General features: G+C 32.7%; 3 protein-coding genes across 7 annotated transcripts in view; 1 reads left to right on the top strand and 2 right to left on the bottom strand.

Moving 5' to 3' along the window:
- The window catches only part of LOC122629561 (cilia- and flagella-associated protein 298-like), a 56,379-nt gene that overhangs the window by 1,914 nt on the left and 30,397 nt on the right, over nucleotides 1-24,068 (top strand). The window contains exons 4-6 of the mRNA XM_043813110.1: nucleotides 95-180; nucleotides 245-415; nucleotides 1,021-1,236. Of these exons, the coding sequence (XP_043669045.1) occupies nucleotides 95-180; nucleotides 245-415; nucleotides 1,021-1,236 (473 nt within the window). The remainder of the gene's footprint in view (nucleotides 1-94; nucleotides 181-244; nucleotides 416-1,020; nucleotides 1,237-24,068) is intronic.
- LOC122629558 lies at nucleotides 6,161-17,058 on the bottom strand. 4 transcript variants are annotated; one of them, XM_043813101.1, is made up of 6 exons: nucleotides 15,786-17,058; nucleotides 14,600-14,794; nucleotides 13,971-14,181; nucleotides 11,503-11,957; nucleotides 10,231-10,528; nucleotides 6,161-8,928 (listed from the first exon to the last, which is right to left on the bottom strand). In XM_043813101.1, the coding sequence occupies exons 2-6, from the start codon at nucleotides 14,740-14,742 to the stop codon at nucleotides 8,647-8,649; spliced, it is 1,389 nt and encodes a 462-aa protein (XP_043669036.1). In that variant the 5' UTR covers nucleotides 14,743-14,794; nucleotides 15,786-17,058; the 3' UTR covers nucleotides 6,161-8,646. The 4 variants fall into 4 exon arrangements, with proteins under 4 accessions (XP_043669036.1, XP_043669037.1, XP_043669038.1 ...); XM_043813102.1 differs by having other exon boundaries at nucleotides 15,925-17,058; XM_043813103.1 differs by having other exon boundaries at nucleotides 15,954-17,058.
- Nucleotides 18,789-23,783, bottom strand: LOC122629562 (protein tipE). 2 transcript variants are annotated; one of them, XM_043813113.1, is made up of 4 exons: nucleotides 23,009-23,783; nucleotides 22,555-22,813; nucleotides 22,235-22,413; nucleotides 18,789-21,746 (listed from the first exon to the last, which is right to left on the bottom strand). In XM_043813113.1, exons 1-3 carry the CDS (start codon nucleotides 23,301-23,303, stop codon nucleotides 22,242-22,244), a joined length of 726 nt encoding a protein of 241 aa, XP_043669048.1. In that variant the 5' UTR covers nucleotides 23,304-23,783; the 3' UTR covers nucleotides 18,789-21,746; nucleotides 22,235-22,241. The 2 variants fall into 2 exon arrangements, with proteins under 2 accessions (XP_043669048.1, XP_043669047.1); XM_043813112.1 differs by having other exon boundaries at nucleotides 22,246-22,413.

Raw genomic sequence — 24,068 nt, 5'->3', positions numbered from 1 at the left:
AAAAAAAAAAAAAAAAAAAAAAAAAAAAACAGAAAAAAATATCAAAGATTCGTTGAAATGCAATTATTAAATTTATTATTATATTTATATACAGGCCGAAGGAATGGCCGTCAACCAAACGAGAAAATGCAAGAGATCTTGAAGAATACCGTGGAAGATGCGAGAGCCATGATATCTAAGGTATTTTAATGGATCGTTAAAGATAGATACGCTCGTTTAAGTTGACATTCCTTGCGTTTCTTAGAAATTGGTGCAACAAGATAAACTGCTCACGCAGAAGATCGTTCAAGATGCGCTCGACATACTTAGGGGAGCCGTCACGATAGTTTATCCAATGGGTTTACCACCTCACGATGTTATACGCCAAGAATTTGAGAATACCGAAGATCTTACTGGGACTCAAGCCTCTTTAGAGGTAAAATTATCGATTATATTGAGATCATTCGTCCCTTATTATTTTATTTCATTCCTATAAATTAAACGTTTTGTCGATCGACGTTTTCAATATTTCCAAATTGTCGTTTTTCTCATTTATTTTTCGACGTATTCAATTTTATCGATCGATTATATTACAAAAGTATACATAAAAACATATACACGTACATACATTCTATATTTCCGCGAATACATTTCGCTAATATACAGACGTAAGTAGAAATACATACACTCTATGTATCGACAATGTTTACAAGAGTTTACCTTGCCTCGAGCAGTCGCTTGTGTTTACGTTTCTTATTGGACTACGGCACCGATCGTTGTACGATCATTCCCTAACCGACCTCCGTATGGTAAACACGTATTTCCGAGCAGCACTCGAACTCCAGTTTTAAAACTTGATATAATTTTACAATTTTATTTCATATCTTCGTTATAATTTTGTAACGTGCAATATTAACGCATAAGACTTATACTTAGTTACAAGCATAATCATTTAATACTTCAATTTGCGATACATTTTCTACTGCATTTTTATCCACACGATGAAATATCTTTGCCTTCTGTCTCTTTTTTTCTCCTTAGGTAATAGACATAAGTTTAGCGCAGTTATGGTTTTCCGGTAAAGAAATGATACAGGGAAAAAAGTTGAAGAACTTCTTAGGCTCGAACGAGAAGACCAAAGTCATCGTGAAATTGCAGAAAAGAGGAGCTGGTATGCCGGGACGAGAACCTTTGATGTCGGAAGAGGAACGAAAGTTGTTGATGTTGCACGCCTACAAACGACAGGAGCAGATTAAGGTAAGTACTTCTCATTTTTTAACATTTTTTTATATATATATTTTTCTCCGTACGTCTCTTAATCGTTGAACGATAAACTGTAAAATATTTAACACGAATTTCTTGATTAAGTTGGTATCTAACTTATCGACCATATAGAACCCTTAACATCGATTTTATTTCCCATAACTACCCTATAACTATTTTTCAACAAAGTACGAAGTTACCATCGAAATTGAGAAGAGTCACATTGATGCGAACAAATGCTAACGCTATTCCTTAAATCGATCATATGTATTTGCCCTTAAGATGCCCTTTTCGAAGTAGGCTAAACAGATTCGAAATCAGATAATGTTTTACGTCTCTTAAATGCATACATCGAAATAACGAAAACATGCAAACAAATGTGTCACGTCTGTCCTTTTTGTTTTGTTTTGTTTTTAAAACGAACTCGACGCAGAGAGCTTACATAAATAATTTCTTTTGTGTTCCCTTTGCAGGATACGACAGGTCTAGTTATTACGTCTCTATCCTGTTTAATAATAAATGTTTTTTTTTCAAGTATAAATAGTAACGCGTTAGCAACGTAGATTTTAAAGAATTTTATTTCGTAACAATTTTTTCTCCCTTACGAGAGTATCTTTGTATAATTCAGTCGTTGAAAATATCATTGAATCGTATATACGTATACATGCGTATTACTTACAAGAGAGACGATACATCGCCGAATAGTTTTCCGTTTAATAATTTATTATATTACATAATTTTATTAAGAACAGAAAAGCGACAATTTTTCTTCTTATTTTATATATATATATATATATATATATATATATATATATATATATATATGCGTATATATGCGTATTAGTTACGAAAGAGAATATAATATCGTCGAATAGCTTTCCGTTTAATAATTCATTATATTCTATAATTTTATTAAGAACAGAAAAGCGAAAATTTTTCTTCTTTTCTTTTTTTTAACTATGTTACTTAGTAAGTAAGTCCGCTTTCATTTCGAGTTCACGTTTAGAACAGAAGTCTGACAAGGATGATATCGAGAAGAATCCTTGATCTTACGTCATCAGCGTCCATTTTAAAAAAGTTTTATCGATACACCGTCCTGTCTCCTGTGATACGATCCTTTTACTCGGAATTCTTTTCATTGAATTCGATACACACACACACACATATATATATTTTTATCACGAATTCAACATTTGTTTCTCTTCTTTTCTAATGTGAGAGAAGATAAAAATAGAAATAAGAGAAAAATCATTATCAAAGCATCTTAGTCAAGGATCGTTGAAGAACATTTTCTAGAAAATCGACACCTACGTATATAAACGAACAAACATTCTTAGAACTTTTTCGTTGAGCGTCGATCAATAATAGACTCTAAGAGTAAGGGAGAAAAATCTTCCCGTACGTATTGTTTACAACGAGATTTCTAATAACTAATTTTGTTGCGTCGTTTTCTTTTTCTTCTACAAAGGAAGAGAACATTAAATGTACTCTCTATTACCTTTCAATTCGGTAACTATATTAATTAATAATACGTAACCTACACACACACACACACACACACACACACGCACACACTCTCTCGTTCTCTCGTTCTCTGCAATTTGCCTTTGCATCGCCCATCGTCAATTAATTTTATCTCATTACTCCACGAAATTAAGCACTTTACCGCAACTCTAGCTTCACTTTCCTTCGCTCTTTAATCGAAAGTGGAAAAGAGAGAGAAAGCGAATAAGGGAGAAAGAGAGAGAAGGAAAGAAATAAAGAAAGGAAGAAAGAGAGAGAGAAAGAGAGACTATCATACAAAGATTTTCTCGTAAAACGGTCACGTTTTCTTAGAGCCACAAGGGAAATTGTCAACTCGTGAATCTTCGTTAACGCCACGAAAGAGGGTGAACCATCAAACAATTAGGTAAAGAACGCTAATTATATATATATATTTTTTTGTCTCCTTTCTTTTTTTTTTCTTTTTTAATCTTCCCGACAATACGTAGACATTTATATAATCTTGATCGCATAGAGAACACGCAATGTTTTCATGGAAAGCCATCACATGGAAGGCTTTCTTTTATCTCCCTTATAAAAAATTCATTTACTCAACGTTTACGGTAAAGAAACAATATCGTTTACGCTGTACAAGTCAAAGTCGAAGCCGGAGTATATATCATGTTATTGTTAGAATAGTTTAATTACTTTTTTTTAGAGAGATCCATTAACCATCTTCGATCGATGCTTCGCGAATGCAGATTTCATTGATCACGCAGTTACGCTTTTCAATATATTTATCATATCAAAAATTAATGTTGTAATATTTGTTTTTGTTAAAAGAAAATGAAAACAAAAAGAAAGAAGTAGAAAAAGAAAATAACTAGAGATTACGAGTAGAAATGACTCTGTAGTAAAATTGACATCGTGAATTGTTAATTTAACTTGGAATATCATTTGACAAGATACATCAAATCGATTCTTTTTGACTCTTGGCTCCTCTTCGTATAATATTTTATGGAAGCCACGTAGAGTATGAGAAATCAACTAATTAAAGGGCGGAACTTTGCTCATTTATCTCTCTCTCTCTCTCTCTCTCTCTCTCTCCCTCTCTCTCTCTCTCTCTCTTTCTCTTTCTTTATCTCTTTCTCTCTCTCTCTTTTTCTCTTTATCTCTCCCTCTCGTTCTCTTGGTGACGTAGAGAAAGGCTAGTTCGTTGGTATGTATACAAAGCAGCTATTAAAGTGTAAGTGTTGGCACGATCTATAACAGAAAGCTATGGTATTGCGATATTGATCAAAGAGAGAGAGAACGAGAGAAAGGAGGAGGTTCGAGTTCTCCTTTGCGACGGACGACCAGACTCGCGCATTAATATCGCTACGATGACTTCAGTCGGAGTCTAGCTTAACTTTTTCTTCAAAATTTTCACTCTCGTTTACTCCTAACTAAAACTCGGATAAAGCTATTACGCGAATAAACTAAAAATAAATGCAAGCTTTTATTTCTTTGATATATATATATATATATATATATATATATATATATATATATCAAGATAAAATCAGACCTCATTCAATTAGCAAAAAAAAAAAAAAGAAGAAAGAAAGAAGAAATAAGTTAATTAATTAATTATTTTTATTACAGTCGATTTAAATCGCCTTTGTAATTATCAGATTAGATAGAGAATTCATTGAATGTATATATGAAGAAAATAAAAAAGATCAATTAATGAATTTAATTTCCATCGGTTTACTTTCAAAGCGATTTAGATCTCTCTCTTTTTCTCTCTCTCTCTCTCTCTCTCTCTCTCTCTCTCTCTCTCTCTCCATATGCAATTGTCAGATTAGCGACGACTCTTCGATATCTCGATGTAGGTACATGCCTCTCGGAGAAATGCAATTGACAGGACACACTCGGCCTCGACCCACATACGTCGCGTGCTAATGACGATATAAACGCATCTATTTCGATTTTTTCGCTGGTTAAATCAATAATAATGTGATATAATCGATATCGACGTAATACTTGTCAATCGAAAGATGACAGTTTTGTTAGAAATATTAACAGACGTTTTAACTCGATTGAAATATTTCTTTTTTTTTTTATGATTGTCGACGTTATTTTTAAATTTCTTTTTCACGAGGATTTTCTTGCGATATTATCTTACGTAGTTATGCATACGTAAAAATTTTGTCGCAAAAAATTTATCTAGAACAAAAAAGAAAAAAGAAATTATCCTATCCGGAAAAAGAGTAACAGCCATCGACGTAATTTCATTATAACGTTAACTTTGAATTTAATTAATCGTTAATTAAATCCGACGTATCGATCTGCTCACGCAACGTAATTACGCATTGAAGTATAATCGTTATTCTGTTACTAAGAATATTCTCTATTGCGATATCACGATAGGAAGCTTTAGCAAGCGATAATTTTCTTTCCGTAATATTTTAATTTCTATAGATTGTTAAAACGATTACGAGTGTTTAACGTGAACTTCAATTCTAACGACATCAAATCGACATTTAATTGAGTGAATGCACGAAATCGGTAAATTGAAAGGTTTCATCAATTCGATTCAATTCAATTAGAAATAGGCTAAATGAGTTTTTAATTATCGAAAAATTTATCTTATAGCATGCGCATCGTAGATTATATTTCAAGATTATTGCAGTAGGTTTTTAGTAGATCGAGACACGCAAGTAGTCACGTAATATCGTTTTCCAAGCTTCTCACGAAATTCAAAAGTAAAAGAAGAGAGACTACTTTATCCATAAGATGCAAGCTATATCTTCGTTTACGTCAACGTAATATCTCGTGACAGTAATTTGAGTCTACGCTGTAAACCGTCGAGAAACATTGTCGATTCATCTCTCTCTTTCTTCAAAAAGAAAGAAAAAGGAGAAAGAAAATAATAATAATAAAAAATAATAATCTCGAATAAACAAGAAAATATAATTTTTCACTCTTCGCGATGAGTGAGATAAAAATTTATAAGAACGTCTTTTATAACTCGTTTTCTCACGGTTTTCTTTCCACTGTATTTTTTTTTTTTTTTTTCTTATATCTTCACCAAACGAAAACCCCAATCAAATTTCTATCCTTCCACTTGTTCCTTCAAGTTTTATTCCATGGTTGTGTTGCCACATTCGTTGAGTCGCCTCGGGAGTAGTGCGTGTGCGTTTTTCTCGCGCATGTGTTTTTTTTGGGGCGGCAACGTATAGTCCACGTATATCGATTCGCTTCTTTTAACAGTACGGACTTAATTTCGCTTGGGCTTTGGTCGTCTCGTATATACATAGTACATACATATATACGTATATACATACACGCAAACGTATAAATCAAAATTAACAAAAAAAAAAAAAAATGTCGGCTGATACAACATAGTTATTTTGAAAAGAGATAAAGAGAAAAAAAGGTAACAAAGAAAATATAATTTTTACGATATTACATTTATTACAGATCGTTATCACACAAAACACATACAATTTTATAACGTTCCTCTATTATTAGAAACATTTTTCAGACAGTTACATAATGTGGCCATGTTTTTATTCGGATATTTTTTGAACTAAAGGATCGCGAAATTTTGATCACGATCAACATCTAAACGGAAGAGAAGGCACATAGATTAACAGTGAATTTAGAGATCTGTAATGTATCTTGTTACGTGTATGTTTTCCTTTTCTTTTTCTTTTTTTTTTTCTTTTTTTATACTGGTAAGAAGAACTTTCTCTCGTTACATCATTATTTTTGTTCTTTTTTATTTTTTCTTTTTCTTACGCTCGCTCAGCACGGAAGATATCCAACGAAATTCTTTATATATGTAATCTTATGAAATATCTTATACGTATAATTGAAAAATTGCGATGACGAGCGTGTTAAATGTAAAACATAAGCTGACATTGATATACATTTCTAATCGATATTACATGTAATTAGATCGTATGTTTAATGTAATATTTTCTTTCGTTATAATTTTCAAATGATTATATATCATACATATATATATATATATATATATATATATATATATATATGTATGTATGATTGATACATATAATCGAATATAACTAGTGCTTCCTTTTAAAGAGGTAATATAAACGACGATTAAGTGGTCGTAAAAAAAGCACTATATTCTTCTATCATATATCCATACGATTATTCTCACAAATTCTTAATGTTCTATGCAAGTACCTCTTGCTTTTAATTAACGTAATGAGACTTTTGAAAGTCGACTATCGATCGACGATATATCGAATAATTCTCGTCGTATGTAAATGCTTTGAATTATGATAATAATAACGTTTATTTTCTTCAAACTATAATTAAGTCACAATCTCGAAATCGTATGACGCAACGTAAGAATCAATGAAAAATTTTGTCTTCGTTACTTTCGTCATTTCATTATACAGGATGTCACAAAATAACCGGGAGATATTTTAAGAATGATTTCAATGCATCTAAACAATAAAAATAATTCACAGAAATCTATTTGATTTTATTCGCTTACGTTTACAAGAGATATACGAAATGATCTTTTCGCTTTTGAATACGATACTGAGTACGTTTTCTTATTAATAACTATCTTTTCATATGTTCTGATGTTGCTTCTTTTCATTGCTGGATTTTCTGAAAAATTTGTCTACTTTTTTTTTTATTTCATTGAATTTCGTCCATTTAACAAAAAAATAATTATTACGATAAAAACGTATTTTTGTATGCATTGTTTTTTTAATTTAGATGTGCTGAAATCACTTAAATCTTAAAATATCTCTTTATTTTTTAGATACTTTGCATAATAATAATAATAATAATGATAATGATATATAAGTAATACATATATAGAAGAATATCCGTTTGTGAAAAAAATTATATCATTTTTGTTTAATCGTTCGATCATGTTAAAGATTTCTTTATTTTTCTTATTCATTGTTTTATATTTTTTTTTTATTTAAAAAAATTTTTCCTTTCGTTTTTGTTTTTCTTCTTTCACGCAAAGGCAGTTTTAGCTGTCGAACTGACATACGAAATTATATATTATACACAGACGAGGTAAAATACGCTTATTCTAAAGAAAGTTCTCGAAAAATAAGAACTCCTTTCAAAAGGGTGATACTTACGTTTTTCGTTGACGCTAGAGCGTTGAAAAAAATTTTCGTTGAATATCCCTTATTTCGCATAACAATATATTATCTCTTTCATTCTTTTTATATATATATATATATATATATATATATATATATGTATGTATATATATTTATATATACATAGATCTTTCTCTAAAACTACTTTTGTACATACACCGAAAGCTTGTCACCGAAAGCCGATCATGTAAATTTAACTCCTTCATTTTAATCCTCCCTTTTATATATCGATAATAATCGATAGGAACGATAGAGCAGTATGGGTGTCATTTAAATATTTTAGAAAATGTCGGATCGGTTTACGTTTGACACGCGATGGTCACGATACATCGAAGGCAACAGTGATCTAATTATTATAAATATTTCTCATAATAAATGCACAGTATATAAATATACAGTTAAATATATTATAGTTTGGCCCCTATATGGGTATATTTGTGTATGCATTTAATATCTTTTTATTTTCATCTTTTCTTTTCTTTTCTTTTCCTTTCCTTTCTTTTCTTTTCTTTTCTTTTTTATTCAATTTCATTCGAATTATCGCGTCGGGAAGACGATGTGTGTTAAAAGATCCGTAATCTTAGTTCGAATCTTTTTCTTTCATTTACTTCGGTTTATTTTTCTTTCGTCTATAAACGTATTTCGATGTTTCGTTGATTCCTTTCTATTTGATTTAGTTTTCCTTTTAAAAAGAATCCTCGGCATCGTCCGTGTCGATCAACGGCAATCTTTCGTATTTCAAGGAATTGCTCATGCCGAGCGGTGTAAACTGCTAGAGTGACATACTTCTGATCTCATTCTCATTGGTATGATCTTGAGGAGTAGTAGTAGGTGTACCTTCAACCAACCCTTCGTCCTCGCCCTCGTCCTCGTTCTTCTCTGTGCAGTATCTACATCGCATCTTAGCGTCATCGCCAACTTGCACCGAGCGAGTTATCACAATCAAGGTCGTCAAGCTGATAACGAAAAGTCCCGACGGTACGATGATAGCGATGAGCAACTCGGTTTTTGTCTTGTTCAGATCAAAACGTGCAACAACGAAGATAGAATTGTTCTGCAAAGTGCAACGTTAAGTTACTTTTACTTTATTTCTTTTTCTGTTTTTTGTTTCCTTTCTTTCTTCCTTTCTTTCTTTCTTTCTTTCTTAATATAAGTGATTTATTTTTTCTTTTGCAATTACGAGATTGCAAACTAACTTTGTCTTAGTTTACTACGTCCTCCTCGAATATAGATAAGAATTAGAAACTAGCAAGTTCACGTTGCAATTAAAGTAATTACATTTTGCGATAATGTAATGAATGTTACGTCATATGTAAGTTAATTATATTTTCTCTCTTTTTCTTTCTCTCTCTCTCTCTCTCTCTTTCTCCCTTTATCTTTATATTTCTTTTTATTACTATTATTTGCGATAAAATAACGAATAAAAAAACTATCAATATTGATAAAGAAAATATATACGGGTGATAAATTTACATCGGATTAGAATACTAAGATGCGTACTGCGTACGTATGAGAAACTTTGTGGTTCGATACGCAGGGAAAGTGGATCGTCATTTTTTATTCATCCCACAATCGTTCCACATTCATCGTACTACGCTTCGAGGCACATTCGATTGCATTTAAGCCACTTCGTATTCAGTTGTCGCGAGTACATGCTAAACCCGAGCAAAAGGCGTTTATCCTTATCGAATCCAATATATATATATATATATATATATATATATATATATATATATATATATATGCATATACACACGTTTGTGCGTATTGCACCGAGAAGACAATAAAATAGTGTATTAGCACATTGATTGTATCGAAAACAAATTTAACTTAAAAATTTATATGTTATCCTTATTTGTCGATATCGAATATTTTTCATATTTTCTTTTTCTTTATTCGTAAATATAGTAAAAAATAAATCGTAACTTTCCTTGATAATCTTTTGCGTTAATACTAATAAAAAAGCAAATAACAAATCTTCTAAATGTCATGAAATAAATTATAGAGTAATAGATTAGATATAGTTCGTGGTTAACGTGTTAAAAAAATTGTCGCGATTACATCGAGAATAGAGGTAGATGATATTAGGTTTTTTTATTTCTTTTTTTCTTTTTTTTTTTTTTTTCATCTCTGACAGAACGTTATCGTGAAAAGTTTTTTATTTCAAGCTCGAAATAGATATCTTTTTATTGTCAATACTAGTCGCTTTTTCTCTGTGATAGTATCACAAGCTATGGAAATAAACAAGGATTCAGCAAGAGAGATTCGATGTCTCTCCTGGGGAAGATGAAAGAAAGATAGATCCAAAGGAAAAGAGATAGCAGAAAAGAAACTTCTTAAGAGCAAACAAACTCACCTTATTGTAATAACAGGGATATCTACTTTGAGCCGTTTGATTGTCGCCATCTCGTCCGTGACTTGTGAGGAAATCACGACACTCACCCTTAAGTGTGTTGACGCAGCCCTCCAAGTTGATGTACAAACGTGAATTGTTGTAAATCGTGAGCGATCGTTGGGCGGGCACGTAAACATTTTCTGGATCGACGGGATACTGAAGACTTTCTTCGTAAATATTGAGAAAACTTGTAAAATTGACGTAGTGTTCGGGAATCGTGATTTTATTCAAAGACGTGCCGTTAACGCAATCTTCCGTTCTAAAACATATTAATCGCATGGCGAATGTATGTAATAGAATTTTAATACATATGTATGTGTTCGCGTGCGCGTATGTTCGTGTGCGTTTTATTTCCAAAAATATTTAAAAGAAAAAAAAAAAGGGTTGCAACGATAATAAATAAATATGTCGGCTATTCGTGGAAACTCGTGTAAAGGATAACTTCGTGTCTTTTTTTAGAGTTGAACAGAACAAATCGGTATGTCGAAACGACGTCCATAAAAATTTTACGCGTCGTCCTACACAGAAAAATGAAGGAAATATTAGAGAATCGAGTATAGTCCGCAGGGATCAATGGTTGCTATGGTAATACCCTTAATACTGTCTTTTTTATCTTGTAAGAAAAGGATCTATGACTCAGTATGACTAGTGCAATATACTTTCTAACGTCGATAACATCGAATAAAATGCAATTAAAAGAAAACTTGTTAAGGAAACAGTAAGTACGTTCCTTGCATTAATGACCTCGAGATGACCTTACAAAGTAACATTCTCTGGGATATTTGTATTATTTATTTATTACCGTGTAAAACATCGTCCAACTATCGATATCTAGGCAATTGGGTGTCTTAATAGCAACAACGATTCTTTTGATAAATATTTCCCCTCTTTTAACATCCTACGGTTGTTTTTAAATGATACACATTGAATACACGTTCTTGAATTTATTTCGCGCTATTTGTTACAAACGATGCATCATTTCCGTGGGAAAAACGAGTAGCGATCGATAATTCGAATCTCCGGGAAAGAGTGCTATCCATCATCGTTGATGATAAGTTTAAAGAATTTATTCCACGCCACGTCGAAACTAAAATTCATTTTCCACGAGTAATTGATTCGAATATCGTGTAGTATTATTGATAACAAGAACGACAGATCGTAAATATTATGAAACGATGATTTACGATTGAAATCGACATTTTGTTCTGAATTTAGAAATATTCGTATTCATACCTAATAGTGTTTCCTTTTTTGCTAACCATTAGACAACTTGCAATGATGCTACCATTTTCTTCATCCCAAATCTTGACGGGATTGGTCAGCCTCGTACCAGGCAAATTTCCATTAGCTTTGTTCAGTGCTAAGCCACGAGAACACTTAGCCGTGATGACGTTATCGTCTTGCATGAGAAAGACGTTGATATCGTTGGTGATTATCTTAGGGCAGTATCGATCGCACGAGAATCGCCTCTTGATTTTCGTACATCTCGAATTCTGGCAACTGAAGAAGCCATTAAGCTTCATATTGTCCTTCTCGCTGTCGATAACGATACCGTCTGCTTTGTGATGACAAAGCATCAATTCGCTCATATTCGCGCAATGTCCTAAACTGCAATTGAATACACCCGAGAGCGTGCTGCACTCGCTGCCATTATTGCAATTGTATTTCTTCAGATTCTCCGTGTTCACCTGGAAAACAGATAAAGAAGATAAATTAGATTCGTTTCAATCGATTCGTTGTGATCGTTCGACCATAAAAAAAGGAGAAAGAGAAAAAGTGAGAGAAAAAGAGATAGAGAATAAAGGCGAGGACAGATAAAGGTGATAGAAACTAATCATCGATTTTTAGTTGAAAGATCCAATTCCATTTTCCAAATGGAATATATATGAACTACTTGTCATTTTTATAGTATGTATTTGCAAAAGTTTATAGTATGTATTTAAAAAAAAACAAGTTTTTTCCTAAATATTCATGCGAAAGTGCATACCCTCGATCGTCCAACCTCAATTGCCCCCGAATCTATGTACATACATATACACATAGATAAACGCATAGGTAGAAGAACGAGAATGGCCGGAAATTCTGGTTATTTTTAGACACCTCGTTTGTTATCCTCCGAAATCTTTCTTAGCCCATCTCTCGAAAATAAATGGTTTTACTACGATCATTGAGAACGATAATGTCGCGAACTGATTAATTGAAAGAATGAAGATTGATGAATTAAAAAAAAAAAAATATCAATAGAAATAATTTTGTTTAATCATGAAGCATTTCAATTATCTACAAAATACGCTTCTGTATTCTTTACGAGAATCAATCTCGAACGTTGATCTGTTTTTTCTTTTCTTCTTCCTTTTTCTTTTCTTTTCTTTTCTTCTGTTTTTTTTTTCTTCCATGGTCGTTCGTTCTATCAACGAATTCTTTGTTAAAAAACTTTTATTCTTGTTCATTCTACCGAACGATAAATCATATATCCATGTGCAACAACGATCGACAAGGAGCAGTAGGAGGATATCAAGTAAATTACGTTTTTCTTTTTTCTTTTTTTTTTTTTTTTTTTTGAAAAGCACTCGGACTATAACATTCTCTGATTAGCTTCTGGCACAAAGGTTTTCAAAGTGAATCCATCACTCCGATGTACCTGCCTATTATAAAATTCGACTGACGTAGATAGGATTAGTATAATGTAACTTGTTCTCTTTATTAACAACTCGTATCTTCCTACGTTCTCATGATCGTATTTTTTATAATTTTAATTAAAAAGAAAAGAAAGAAAAAGAATAAAGAAAGTAGTAGATACGTAAATAAAGTAAATAGATGAAGCCAATTTATTCTCTTTCTCTTTCTCTCTCTTGCTTTTTTGCTCATTTTAATATATCGATTGAAGTCGAGATAATAAGGAAAATGTAAAAGATCATTGACTAAAGAAAAATATCGTTTTAAGTCAAGTTCAGTCACATTTTCATAACATATCCGATAATATAAACGAGTTTTCGTAGATCGTAATAGATTATTGTATAAATTTATATATATATATATGTGTGTGTGTCTGTGTGTGCGTTCGTGTTCGCGTGTATGTATAGCGATTAAAATGAAACGTAAACCGTTCTCGTGATTTCCTTTCTCGGATTAAAAGTTTCTTCACGTAAAACGTATTTAATCGATAACCATTTGCACTTAGTAAATCGGATTAGAAAAAATTCGTTCGTAGAGGAACTTTTCTACGATCGTACCTTCCAATCCTAGATGACTTATATATTTTTTCGAAAAACGTGGAGAATTGAAAAAGAGAGTATATATATATATATATAAAAAAAGAACTTCTCTTTATCTTATAAAAGTTTTATCTATGATGGTTTCGATTACTGTTCGTCCCGTTAGTAGTATTTGCGCTGCCATCGTTATTTTACTACTCGTAGAGCGATAGGATCATCCACTTTAGGAATATCATTTTATGCGAAGGCTCGTGCTATGTCTTAAAATACGGAAAATGAAATGTTTTCAGGATATTCGAGGGTTTTCCTCTTTTTTTTTTCTTTTTTTTTTTTGGAATCCATTAACAAATAATACGAGAATTTATCGATTAAAAGTAAACGTAAATTGTTAAGGAAAGAAAAAGAAAATTTGTTTCCTCTTTTTTGAATCTTTTTTTTTCTTTTTCCTTTTCTTTTTCTTTCCTTCTTTTCGTTTGGTTCGCTTACATTAGGACAAGAGATGCTATTGAACTTGGTGCAATTTTCAAAGATCACATCCGTGCCATTTTGTCTGACCGTTGCGTGAATTTGGGGACAAAAGCCGGTAGTTTTCGTCAAACACCATTCACCGCAGCTCGCCCATATACAGTTATTTACTAGAGTGGCATTAACCGTTTGGCACATTACCGGATCGGGATCTATGCCTGCGTGAAAAGCTCTGTAAATAATTAAACAAGTCTCATTAGAATTCTATCTGTCTGTTCGTCTATTTGTCTGTTTGTCTGCCTGCCATTAAATTCTCTTCGTTCATCATTATGTTAAATAATAATAAAGGATAAAACGAATAATTCTTTAATTAATTGATCAATTTTTAGCTTCATTTACTCTAAAAATTTGATCGTCGGCGTTTTAAAAGTTATCTTTTCATTAAGAATTTTAAACGACGTCTTTTATTTTTTCTCTTTTCTTTTCTCTTTTCTTTTTTATATCTTACATCGTTTATCGCATTTGCTTATTATTAGATAATGCGTATTATCATTGAATAGAATTTCCTAGTACCTAATTCTAGTTGTCAAGTATTCTAATTGTCATTGTCGATTCACGTTATAAAATGAGATTAGATCATAGACGTTTACCTGTGCGACGGCATATAAATCGCAACGCTGAGGTAAACCAAAGCCACGCAACTGATGACGATGGTGAATTGGCAAAAGCAGATGCTGCCGCATATCCTGCGATCCTGTTCTGGTATTAAACGACGCTTGTGTTTCCGTCCCATTGTGAATTAAATACTTTTGTAATTTACACTGACAATCTTAAGATGTTGTTCTCTGGATTGTATTTTAAAAAGAAATTAAAATCCGTGGAACGAATATATTCGTTACCAGTGGATTACGATAATTGTTCGAAGGATAGTCTTTCTCTCTTTTTCCCTCTCTTTTTCATTGATTCACGAAATTAGAGAAAGTGGATTAAGAAGAACGAATGCGAGTAAGAATACGAATTAAAACTTTCTCCGACATCGATCGGGTAGTATTTTGTTACGACACAGAAGTTTTACGAAGGGCCAGAGACCTTTTAACGTTGTATTATCTTTCTTCTCTCTCTCTCTCTCTCTTTCTCTCTCTTCCTCTCTGGCTCTCCCTTTCTTTTCTCTCTCTCTTTCTCTCTGTTATATATTTCTTGTATTCCCTTACTATCTCGTTCATTCGCTATACGTTCTCTCAGTTTTATACCTCATGTTCGTAGAAGCAACCCATCTTTCGTGGGTGATTTTCGTGGAAACTCGTGGAAGCTCTGAATCATCGTTAAAAGGAATCTACCCGGTGAATTCTAAGGTCCGATAAAAAGCAAGGATCCTAAAAAAATTTGTGGAACTTTCGACCCTCGCATTACTCTTCTTCTATGTCCTCTATTTTCTTTTTCTTTTCTCCTTTTATCTTCGCCTTTCTCTTTTTCTTTTCGTCTTTGCTATCACCGTATCATAGCGATACTCTTAAGGCAATTACTACGTGTTAACTTCATTAAACAAGGCGTCGGTATAAACAGATGCACTCCACCGGATGACGTACAATTAAGTACTCGTAATCCCATTACTGCATAAGAGTAAGAGAGAGAGAGACTCAGATAGATAGATAGATAGATAGAGAGAGAGAGAGAGAGAGAGAGGGAGAGGGAGAGAGAGAAAGACAGACAGAGAGAGAGAGAGAGAGAGAGAGAGAGGGAGAGAGAGAGAAGGAGGGAGGAAGAGATAGAGAGAGATAGAGATAAGGTACTGCAATTTTGCGAGGATGGCTTTTTATCGATCGAAAGGAAACTCACAATGTTTGTCCAATATAAATCGAGAGATACTTTCGAACGATCGAGCTGTAGAGCTTCGTAGGAAGTTCGATTTTTTTCTTTTTCTTTTTCTTTTCTTCCTTTTTTTTTTTTCTTTAGTAACGTCAAAATGTCATTTCACCTCGTTTAGATCATGAAAACGATAATTACGTCCAACTGGATGAATATCGGTCTAGCGAATACTCGTAAGTTGGCTTCGTTGCACGTTCGTGTAGTCTTCGAATGTCGTAGATAACCTTGGATCAAGCGATCAACCTTTCACACTATCACAGATAGTGGGGATACACTAGACGTTCTTCCTCGACTTAATTTCGCATGCTTGATGACGATTCGTTCTACGCAATAAAAGTTGGCGAGCTTCGAGAAATTCTTTTTACTTCATTTGTTCTTTTCTTTTCTTTTCTTTTTATTCTTTACTTTCCTTTTTTTCTTATTTCTCTTTTCGTTGGTCGTTTCGAATTAAACAATTTTTGTTTCTTTAAATAAAATCGTATATTACCTTAGTTTTTATGATTCGTGCTTCATTAACGAAACGAAGGTCACACAATAAAATGGAGATTAATCTTAGGGATAATTTCATTCGTGAATACAACGACTCGGAAATCGTCAATTTTACGGAGCTCGCGATTTTATCATTTTAATAAAAGCCTTGTGGTTCTTATTAACTGCCGTAATAAATGTCCTGATTGAAAGGCTTCGAAAAAACACGTAGAACGATCCCGACAATACGAAGATCGAAAGATCGATGTTCGACCTTGTCACTTTCGATACATCAACATTAACCGGTATCGTTCGTTGGTATTACGAGATCGTGTGATCTACGAACTATAGACCACGAGCTTCTATAGACCACGGTTATCTCTTGACTATATTTAAAAAGGAAATCAAAAAGAAAAGAAAAAAGAAATTCACAAGATTATACGCGAGAAACTATATCGCTGATCGAGACTCTTTACTTTTTTCTTTTTTTACTTTTGACTTTCCGGCACTCGATTAATAATTTCCTTTGAATTTTTCAAGGTCACAATTTTTGACATTCAAACATTTAACAACACGTCGAACGAGATTCCTCGAAGGGATCGACTTGAAGAAGATTTTCTTCTCATTCCCGTCCATCCTTCACAAGTTTCGCGATTGTTTTTAAAAAACGATGATCCATCGGAGAAAAAGAGATCGCGTCGATCAAGAATCGCGTCGAACGTACGCGAGGCACCCGTTCAACCTCGACGACTGTTTGAAAACAAGGACTGCAGGCCGACGTATACCTCACAAGCTGTTCCTTACTGAGCTTGCGCCGTGACAAGTCTTTATGGGGGTAGCCAGCGACATGAATGCTCCCCCATAATACGGCTTAAAACTTAAACGTTCGCTTGGGAAAACTTAGAAAGATATACGTAAAACTTTGTCCAAGTCGAATGTGTTTCTCTTTTATAAAAAAAGTTGACCGATACGATCAACCTTTTCAGATATATGATCCGGTTTGAAAATCTTTTTTTTTCTTTTATTTTCTTTGTTGTATCTTTCTTACTTTTTTTTTCTTTCTTTTTATTCTTATTTTCGAACGACTCGATTTTTCGAAAGAAACAAGATATAAAAAGGCATATTTTTGTTCTTTTCGTATCTTTCAAAACGATGATTACGTAAATATAACGAAATAATTATACATATTAATAATAATAATAGTAATATAATAACTCTGTTATCTCAACAATCGATAAACTCTACCGAGATTATGGAAGAATATTTCTCCGGTTTCATATCATCCAATCCATTAAAATATATTAAGCTTTCATTTTCAGATAAGGGAAGTTCTATAGCGTTTCATGAAAACGATCTTCTAAATGCAAAAATAAATGGATTATTCGAATTATCTAACTCTAAGAGATATAAAGAGAACAATTTTTCTATGAAATTCATGAACGACGATTCATTTCTATATATTGAATTAAATTCAACAGATGATCCCTGCACTGGATAGTACAAACAAAGCAGCACCGTGTCCAACAGGTCTTTTTCTATAGAAATACAGGTGTTTAAATGAATATATATATATATATACACACACATATATATATACATATATATATGTATGTAAATATATACGTATGTATATATATGTATATATATGTATATAGAAAATAGAAGAATAACGAGGCATGTATAAAATACATATATATATATATATTATCTTATATAATAATTTTCTTTTAAAGAAAAACATTTTTCCCTATGTATTTTTATTAAACGGAATCATACAATTCTTGTTCTTATTTACAATAATTCTTTAGTATCGCAGGGCATATATTTTATTATTTATACAATACACTATTTACAATATATATCCAGATTCGTAGATAACGAAGCTGCGAAAGAATCTCTTTCGGGAGATTGTTGAAAATAGTCGAGTAGCGAAAAGGGAAGCTTTTATTTCAAGAGTATTCGTAGTAATTTTTATTAAAATTATTTACAAAGAGAGAGAGAGAGAGAGAGAGAGAGAGAGAGAGAGAGGATGAAGGAAACAGGGGTAGGAGGGTAATAGCGACGGAAGGAGTTAGAAAGGATCAATATCGGATTTAAAATTTTATAATAAGTGCAGATGCATATTATTATTATCTATTAAATAAGACGAAAATATAAGGATAGAAATAGATAAATAGATAGATAGATAGATAGATAGATAGATAGATAGATAGATAGATAGATAGATAGGTAGATAAATAGATAGATATAGTCAAATGTGTGATAAAGAGGAAATAGAAAGTAAAAGGTTTACGTTAGTTACATAGTTCTATTCGTAAACTTACTATGGCATTTATGTAAACCTTGTCCTATGGATTTGAAATTTTGCAGAAATAATTGAATAACTCTATTACCATTGTTTCGAAATAACTTATACAATGTTTTCTCAATATTAAACTCGAGGAAACATTACATATCGTTGTTTTTTCATCGGATTGATCTTTCTTTCTATCTTTTTTTTTTTTGTTTGTTAATTTTGTTATCACTCGCCGTTCTTTAATCATAAACACCTACGGCCTAACAAGGTACGTACGTATGGACCTATCGATCTGATGAATCGAAGAATTGGCACTAAAATACGACAAACATCCTTAAAAATTCTTAAGCAACACATCGATATGATTTAAGAACGGATCTTTTCGAAAGAGCTTTTTTAAATCTTCATACTTCGCCGTTAAAATGCTTCATCTTCGATGATATTCGTTAGGTATATTAAGTTAATCGTAGAAAAGAAAAAACAAATAAGAAAATTAACGAAGGAGACCCATAAAATAAAACAATTATTTCCTTCTATCATTTATCAAACACTTTTCTACGTTTATAATATGCAATGAATAGAAATCGATTATTAGCAAGCTTCGAGAGGGGAATGAGTGCCATAACTCTTTGGTATTAGTCAAAAAAAATCAGATGCAGAGAGAGAGAAAGAGAGAGAGAAAGAATCTAATTCTTCTTTCTATTACGTTGACACCTACCTCGAGTTAGGCATAATAAAGAATTTACAACCATTGTAAAATACGAGGTATGCGAAATACTTTCCATAAACTTCGAAACATTCTGTGGGATTATTGAAATAAATCGACGAATCATGCACGAATCATTGATAAGTTTTCCAAAAATATATAATCTATACTATATCGTTAATAATGACTAAGATTTACGAAATTCTTTTTCTTTTTTCTTTTCTTCCTCACCATAGAGACGAACAATTTAATTGTTCATTAATCGCGAAAATTATTGCTAGAACAATGTAAAAACTCGCATTAAGCTTGTTTCGTAGCTTACAGAAATGCAAATCGCTCGACCACCAAAAACATTTAACTTAATAATTCATATTCGTTTACGCATACAAACAGAAACACATACACACGCACACACGTACACACGTACACATGCACACGTGCGCTTAAATGCATTTATTTTCCTATTCATTTCTTAACGACTAGCACTGCGTGAGCGTGCGCGCCCGCGTATAAAATTTGTAACAATACTTACGATCGATTGTTTAACAACTAATTAATAAGATAATATTCACAGACTTCGCTTAACGAGTTAGACTTAGTCTAAAATTTTTTGGTGCGATAAGAAGTCCTAGAATCGAACGTGTCGTCGTTCGCCTGCGATCTTTCTTCCTTCTTTTTTACATTTTTTTAAATTCTTCTTATTTTTATTTATAATCGGAATACGATCGACGATAATCTAAATTTCAACAATCATATATTTATACATATATATACATACACACGCACATATATATATATATATATCTGTGTATATATACGTGTATACATATATATATATATATATCGAATCTCTTAAAATTTGCTTTTATCGATAATCTCTTTAAATATTTCTCCATAACATTTTATATCCCTTTCCGTAATTTATTTAATTTCAATAATTTGAACTATCGTCGAACGACGACACGAGACGAATATAACACACATACACACATACATTTTTTCTGTGAAAAATCACAATTACATACGACGAATCAAACGTTATCGAAGCTATTCCTGGGAAATACGATCTCGCATGAAAGAAAGCTTTCCGAGAGAATCGAGTAGAAGAAAGCTCTGGCACTTGCGGCATCGATTTCCCTGTCCCTTTGCCTTTAGAAACGACTTAACATCGAGAGGGGCAGCTTAAACGTCACTTAACATACGATTTGCTCTCTTCTGATTCTTTTACTCCGTATTATTTTTCTTACTTTTCTTTCCATTTTCTTTTTTTGGTTGCTTTTGCCGTCTTTTTGTTTTTTCTTTTTTTATCACAAACTGCTTATTCTAGTAAAAACGTATGCTGCTTGAAAGCGTACCGCTTTGATAACTTCGCCTCTTCTCATTTTTACATTTTTTTTTTTTCCTTTCTTCGGAATGTTCACTCTTTTAGATCATTCTCTTCGATATCATCTTATTTGTTTGTTTGTTTATTTATTTATTTAATTATTTATTTTTATTCTCTTTATTACTCTTTATGATAAACACATCACGTGTGTATACGTGGGAAGGCGCGGCTTGATCACGACGAACACTTTCGAATCGTGTTTTAGAATACTGGTAGACGATCTAGGCGTTCCTCAAACTCGACTCTCGACTTACTTTACCTCGTAAAATTTAAGATTCATACTCCGTTAACGTCTCCGTTTTTAAAGATTGGAGTCGAATTATTGCCTTCGTAAAATTGCGACACGAGAAGCTCTGCTCGTACTTCTTCCTTCTCTCTTTTCTTATATATTTTTCGTTTATCCAAATATCGCGAAGAGTATATCGCGGAAATTTAAAGAAATGGTGCAAAGTATTATCGTACTATCGTTTGTCTATGTGCAAAGAGGATTAATGGTTCTAGAGGCCTAGAAGGAATAAAATCGTCTTTTTTTCTTTTTCCTTTTTTTTTTCTCTTTTAGAAAAACGTTTAAACTTTCATTTGATATCGTTACGTAGCAACTGTTTTATTCGAAGCTTCGTTTAGAATCAGAATTAAAAAGAAAAAGAGAGAGAGAGAGAGAGAGAGAGAAAGAGAGGAAGAGAAAGAGAAAAGATTCGTATTATCGCTAAACTTTCATACATGCTTACTATATTAATCGTAATAAAGCGGAATAGTAATCGAAAGAGACGAGAAAGTCAAATATATCGAAATTGGCGATGAATGGGAAGCAACGAGCGAATGCGACGATGTCTCTCTGATCGCTTTTTTTTTTCTTTTCTTTTCCTTTTTCTTTTTCTTTTTCTTCGAAATCATTTTTTGGTTATCGAACGTTTTGATCGACGCGTATCTGAAATATTTCGCTTAAATTTTCAAACGTAAAGTACGCTGGAGTCGTTTTGATAATATGTCTGGCGTCACTCCCGTGCCGGGGGGTGAGCCCGTGGTAGCAGTCAGTACTCCTCTTCGTCCTCTTCAAACTCATCCTCTCCGAGGATGCTGAAAATCAAAAAGACAATGCGTCACGTTTATACCTATAATCGTGTAAAAAATTAATTCGAGTTTTTTCTTATATATATATATATATATATATATATATATATATAAATTTTTTATACATATAGGTATATATACACATACACATGATACTGGGTGACCCACTGTGATTCTCATGATTTATAAAAATAATTCTTTTCTTATACATATCGTTACAGTACGACACCCTGTACAAAAAATTGATCGAATCGAAGCGATTTAATGAATGCGATTTAATGAATTTTTTATTTTTTGTATATACGAATTGGGTGACCCACTTTGATTCTCTTTGATTTCTGAAAATAATTTTTTTCTTATACACATTGTTATATCACGAATCTTTTTCTTTTTAATACGATATCAGTAAGACAGCCTGAATAAAATCGATCGAATCGAAGCAATTTAATGAATGTCAATCTTTCCTCTAGCCACACTGGGCACTGCATACATACACGTTACTTACTCTTCCTTTCTGTCGTATTTGTCAATGAGGTTTCGACTAGGTCCACCACAGGTCTTTCTAACGGGTGGGCAATACCAATAGCACAGTACACCAAGAGAGACAGCAAATAAGACTATTGGTACGACCAACGCCAGCACGAGATGTTTCAAATTTTCGTCCCAAGAATACCTTTCGATATAAATCAATTAATAAGAACGATCTGTTTTCGATTATATGTTTTATTTTTTCTTTTCTTTTTTGTCGAGATGATATTAGGTATTAAAAAGAAATTAAAAAAATTGTACTTAGGGCATTGATCATCGTACTCACCTTGCTACTACCGTTTCTGGATGTGTTCTACTGTAATAGCATGGAAATATTTTTCCTATGTTACGATAACCATATTTCTTTGCAAAATCGGAACAATTAACTCTCGGTGGATAGCCGCAACCTTCCGTGTTAACAAAAAATTTCGTATCGCCCACGTCCCATGGTATAGAACCAATAGGTTTTTTCATAAATTCTTCGTAAGGTAACCTCGTGTAATTTACTTTGATCTGATGGCATCGTAACGCCGCACTCGTGCAACCTTTATAATCAAACAAAGTATAATTATAATTTCTATTAAATACTATCACCATTTGAACATATATTTATTTATTTTTTTTTTTGTTTTGAACAATAATAATAATTTCAGTAAACAGAAAAGTAAGAAATCTTGTAATAATTCTATCGATATCGAATTATCAAAAGAAGATGAAAAATACAAAGGATAAAGTTTTACCTTCTCTACAACTCGCCCATGAACAATTCTTCAAGCCTTCCGCATAAACGTGTTCCGTGGTGATACAGGCGACTGCGTGCGGTGAAAAATCCGCAAGAATCGTCGAGATTGCTGGCTCGACGACGAACGGTATCAAGAATAGAAAAGCAAAGACCGCGAGAATGGCGGTGGTGCCCAAGCAGAGAGACGTGTAAAATTTCGCTTTTTCCACCAATGTAGCAACCTTTGCCATCGGTATGACACCACCGATGGCACTCGATTTACTAGATTTGGTGTCCTCTTCCTGGGCACCCATGATAACTGTTGACTCGTCGGAATCAATGATTGGTATTTTTTCAGGGTCACGAAGACCCCGCTTACGTCGATTCGGACGAACTTTACTATCTGCGATCGACGGAGCCACGGTGACTCTCGTCGTTAAAAATTCGATTGTTCGAATTTTGCCGTCGAATTAATTTGAAAAAATTATGTCTCTTATCCCAGGCGAAGTCTCAAAGCGATATAATCGAGGAGAAAGGATCGATCGGTAGATCTCGTACTATGAACATCGTAATTCGATCTTTTTTCTTCTTTGCTTTTCTTTTTTCTATTTTTTTTCTTTTTGTTAGTTTTTTATTCTCCTCAGGAAGCAAACAAGGCGGCGTAGTAATATCGGATAGGCCAGCGAGTTTTATTTTATTTATTTATTTTTTTTTTTACGACACGGAGAGATATTTGTCAAATTTCTTTTATTTCCCTTTTTTTTCTTTCTTTCTTTCTTTCTGTCTTTTTTCCTTTTTTTTTCCTTTTTTTTTTTATTTAACTTTTGTCTGCTCTTCCCTTTTATTCCTAAAGCTGGACGTCCGTCGACGTGGCTGGTACTAAACTCTTTTATTTATTTATTTATTTATTTATTTATTTATTTATTCATTTATTCATTTATTTACTTATTCCTTTTTTTATTCCTCAAAGCGTGCACGAGCGTTTGGTGCATTTGTTGTAATAAATTTATGATATAAATCGCTCGGATCTTAAAAGTGTGAACTCTCTCTTTTCTTCTATCTACTTATACATAATCTCG

This window comes from Vespula pensylvanica, chromosome 5, assembly GCF_014466175.1.
Source record: "Vespula pensylvanica isolate Volc-1 chromosome 5, ASM1446617v1, whole genome shotgun sequence".
Lineage (NCBI taxonomy): Eukaryota > Metazoa > Arthropoda > Insecta > Hymenoptera > Vespidae > Vespula > Vespula pensylvanica.
Note: the sequence above shows the minus strand (reverse complement) of the source record. Positions and strands in the feature narration are given on the sequence as shown.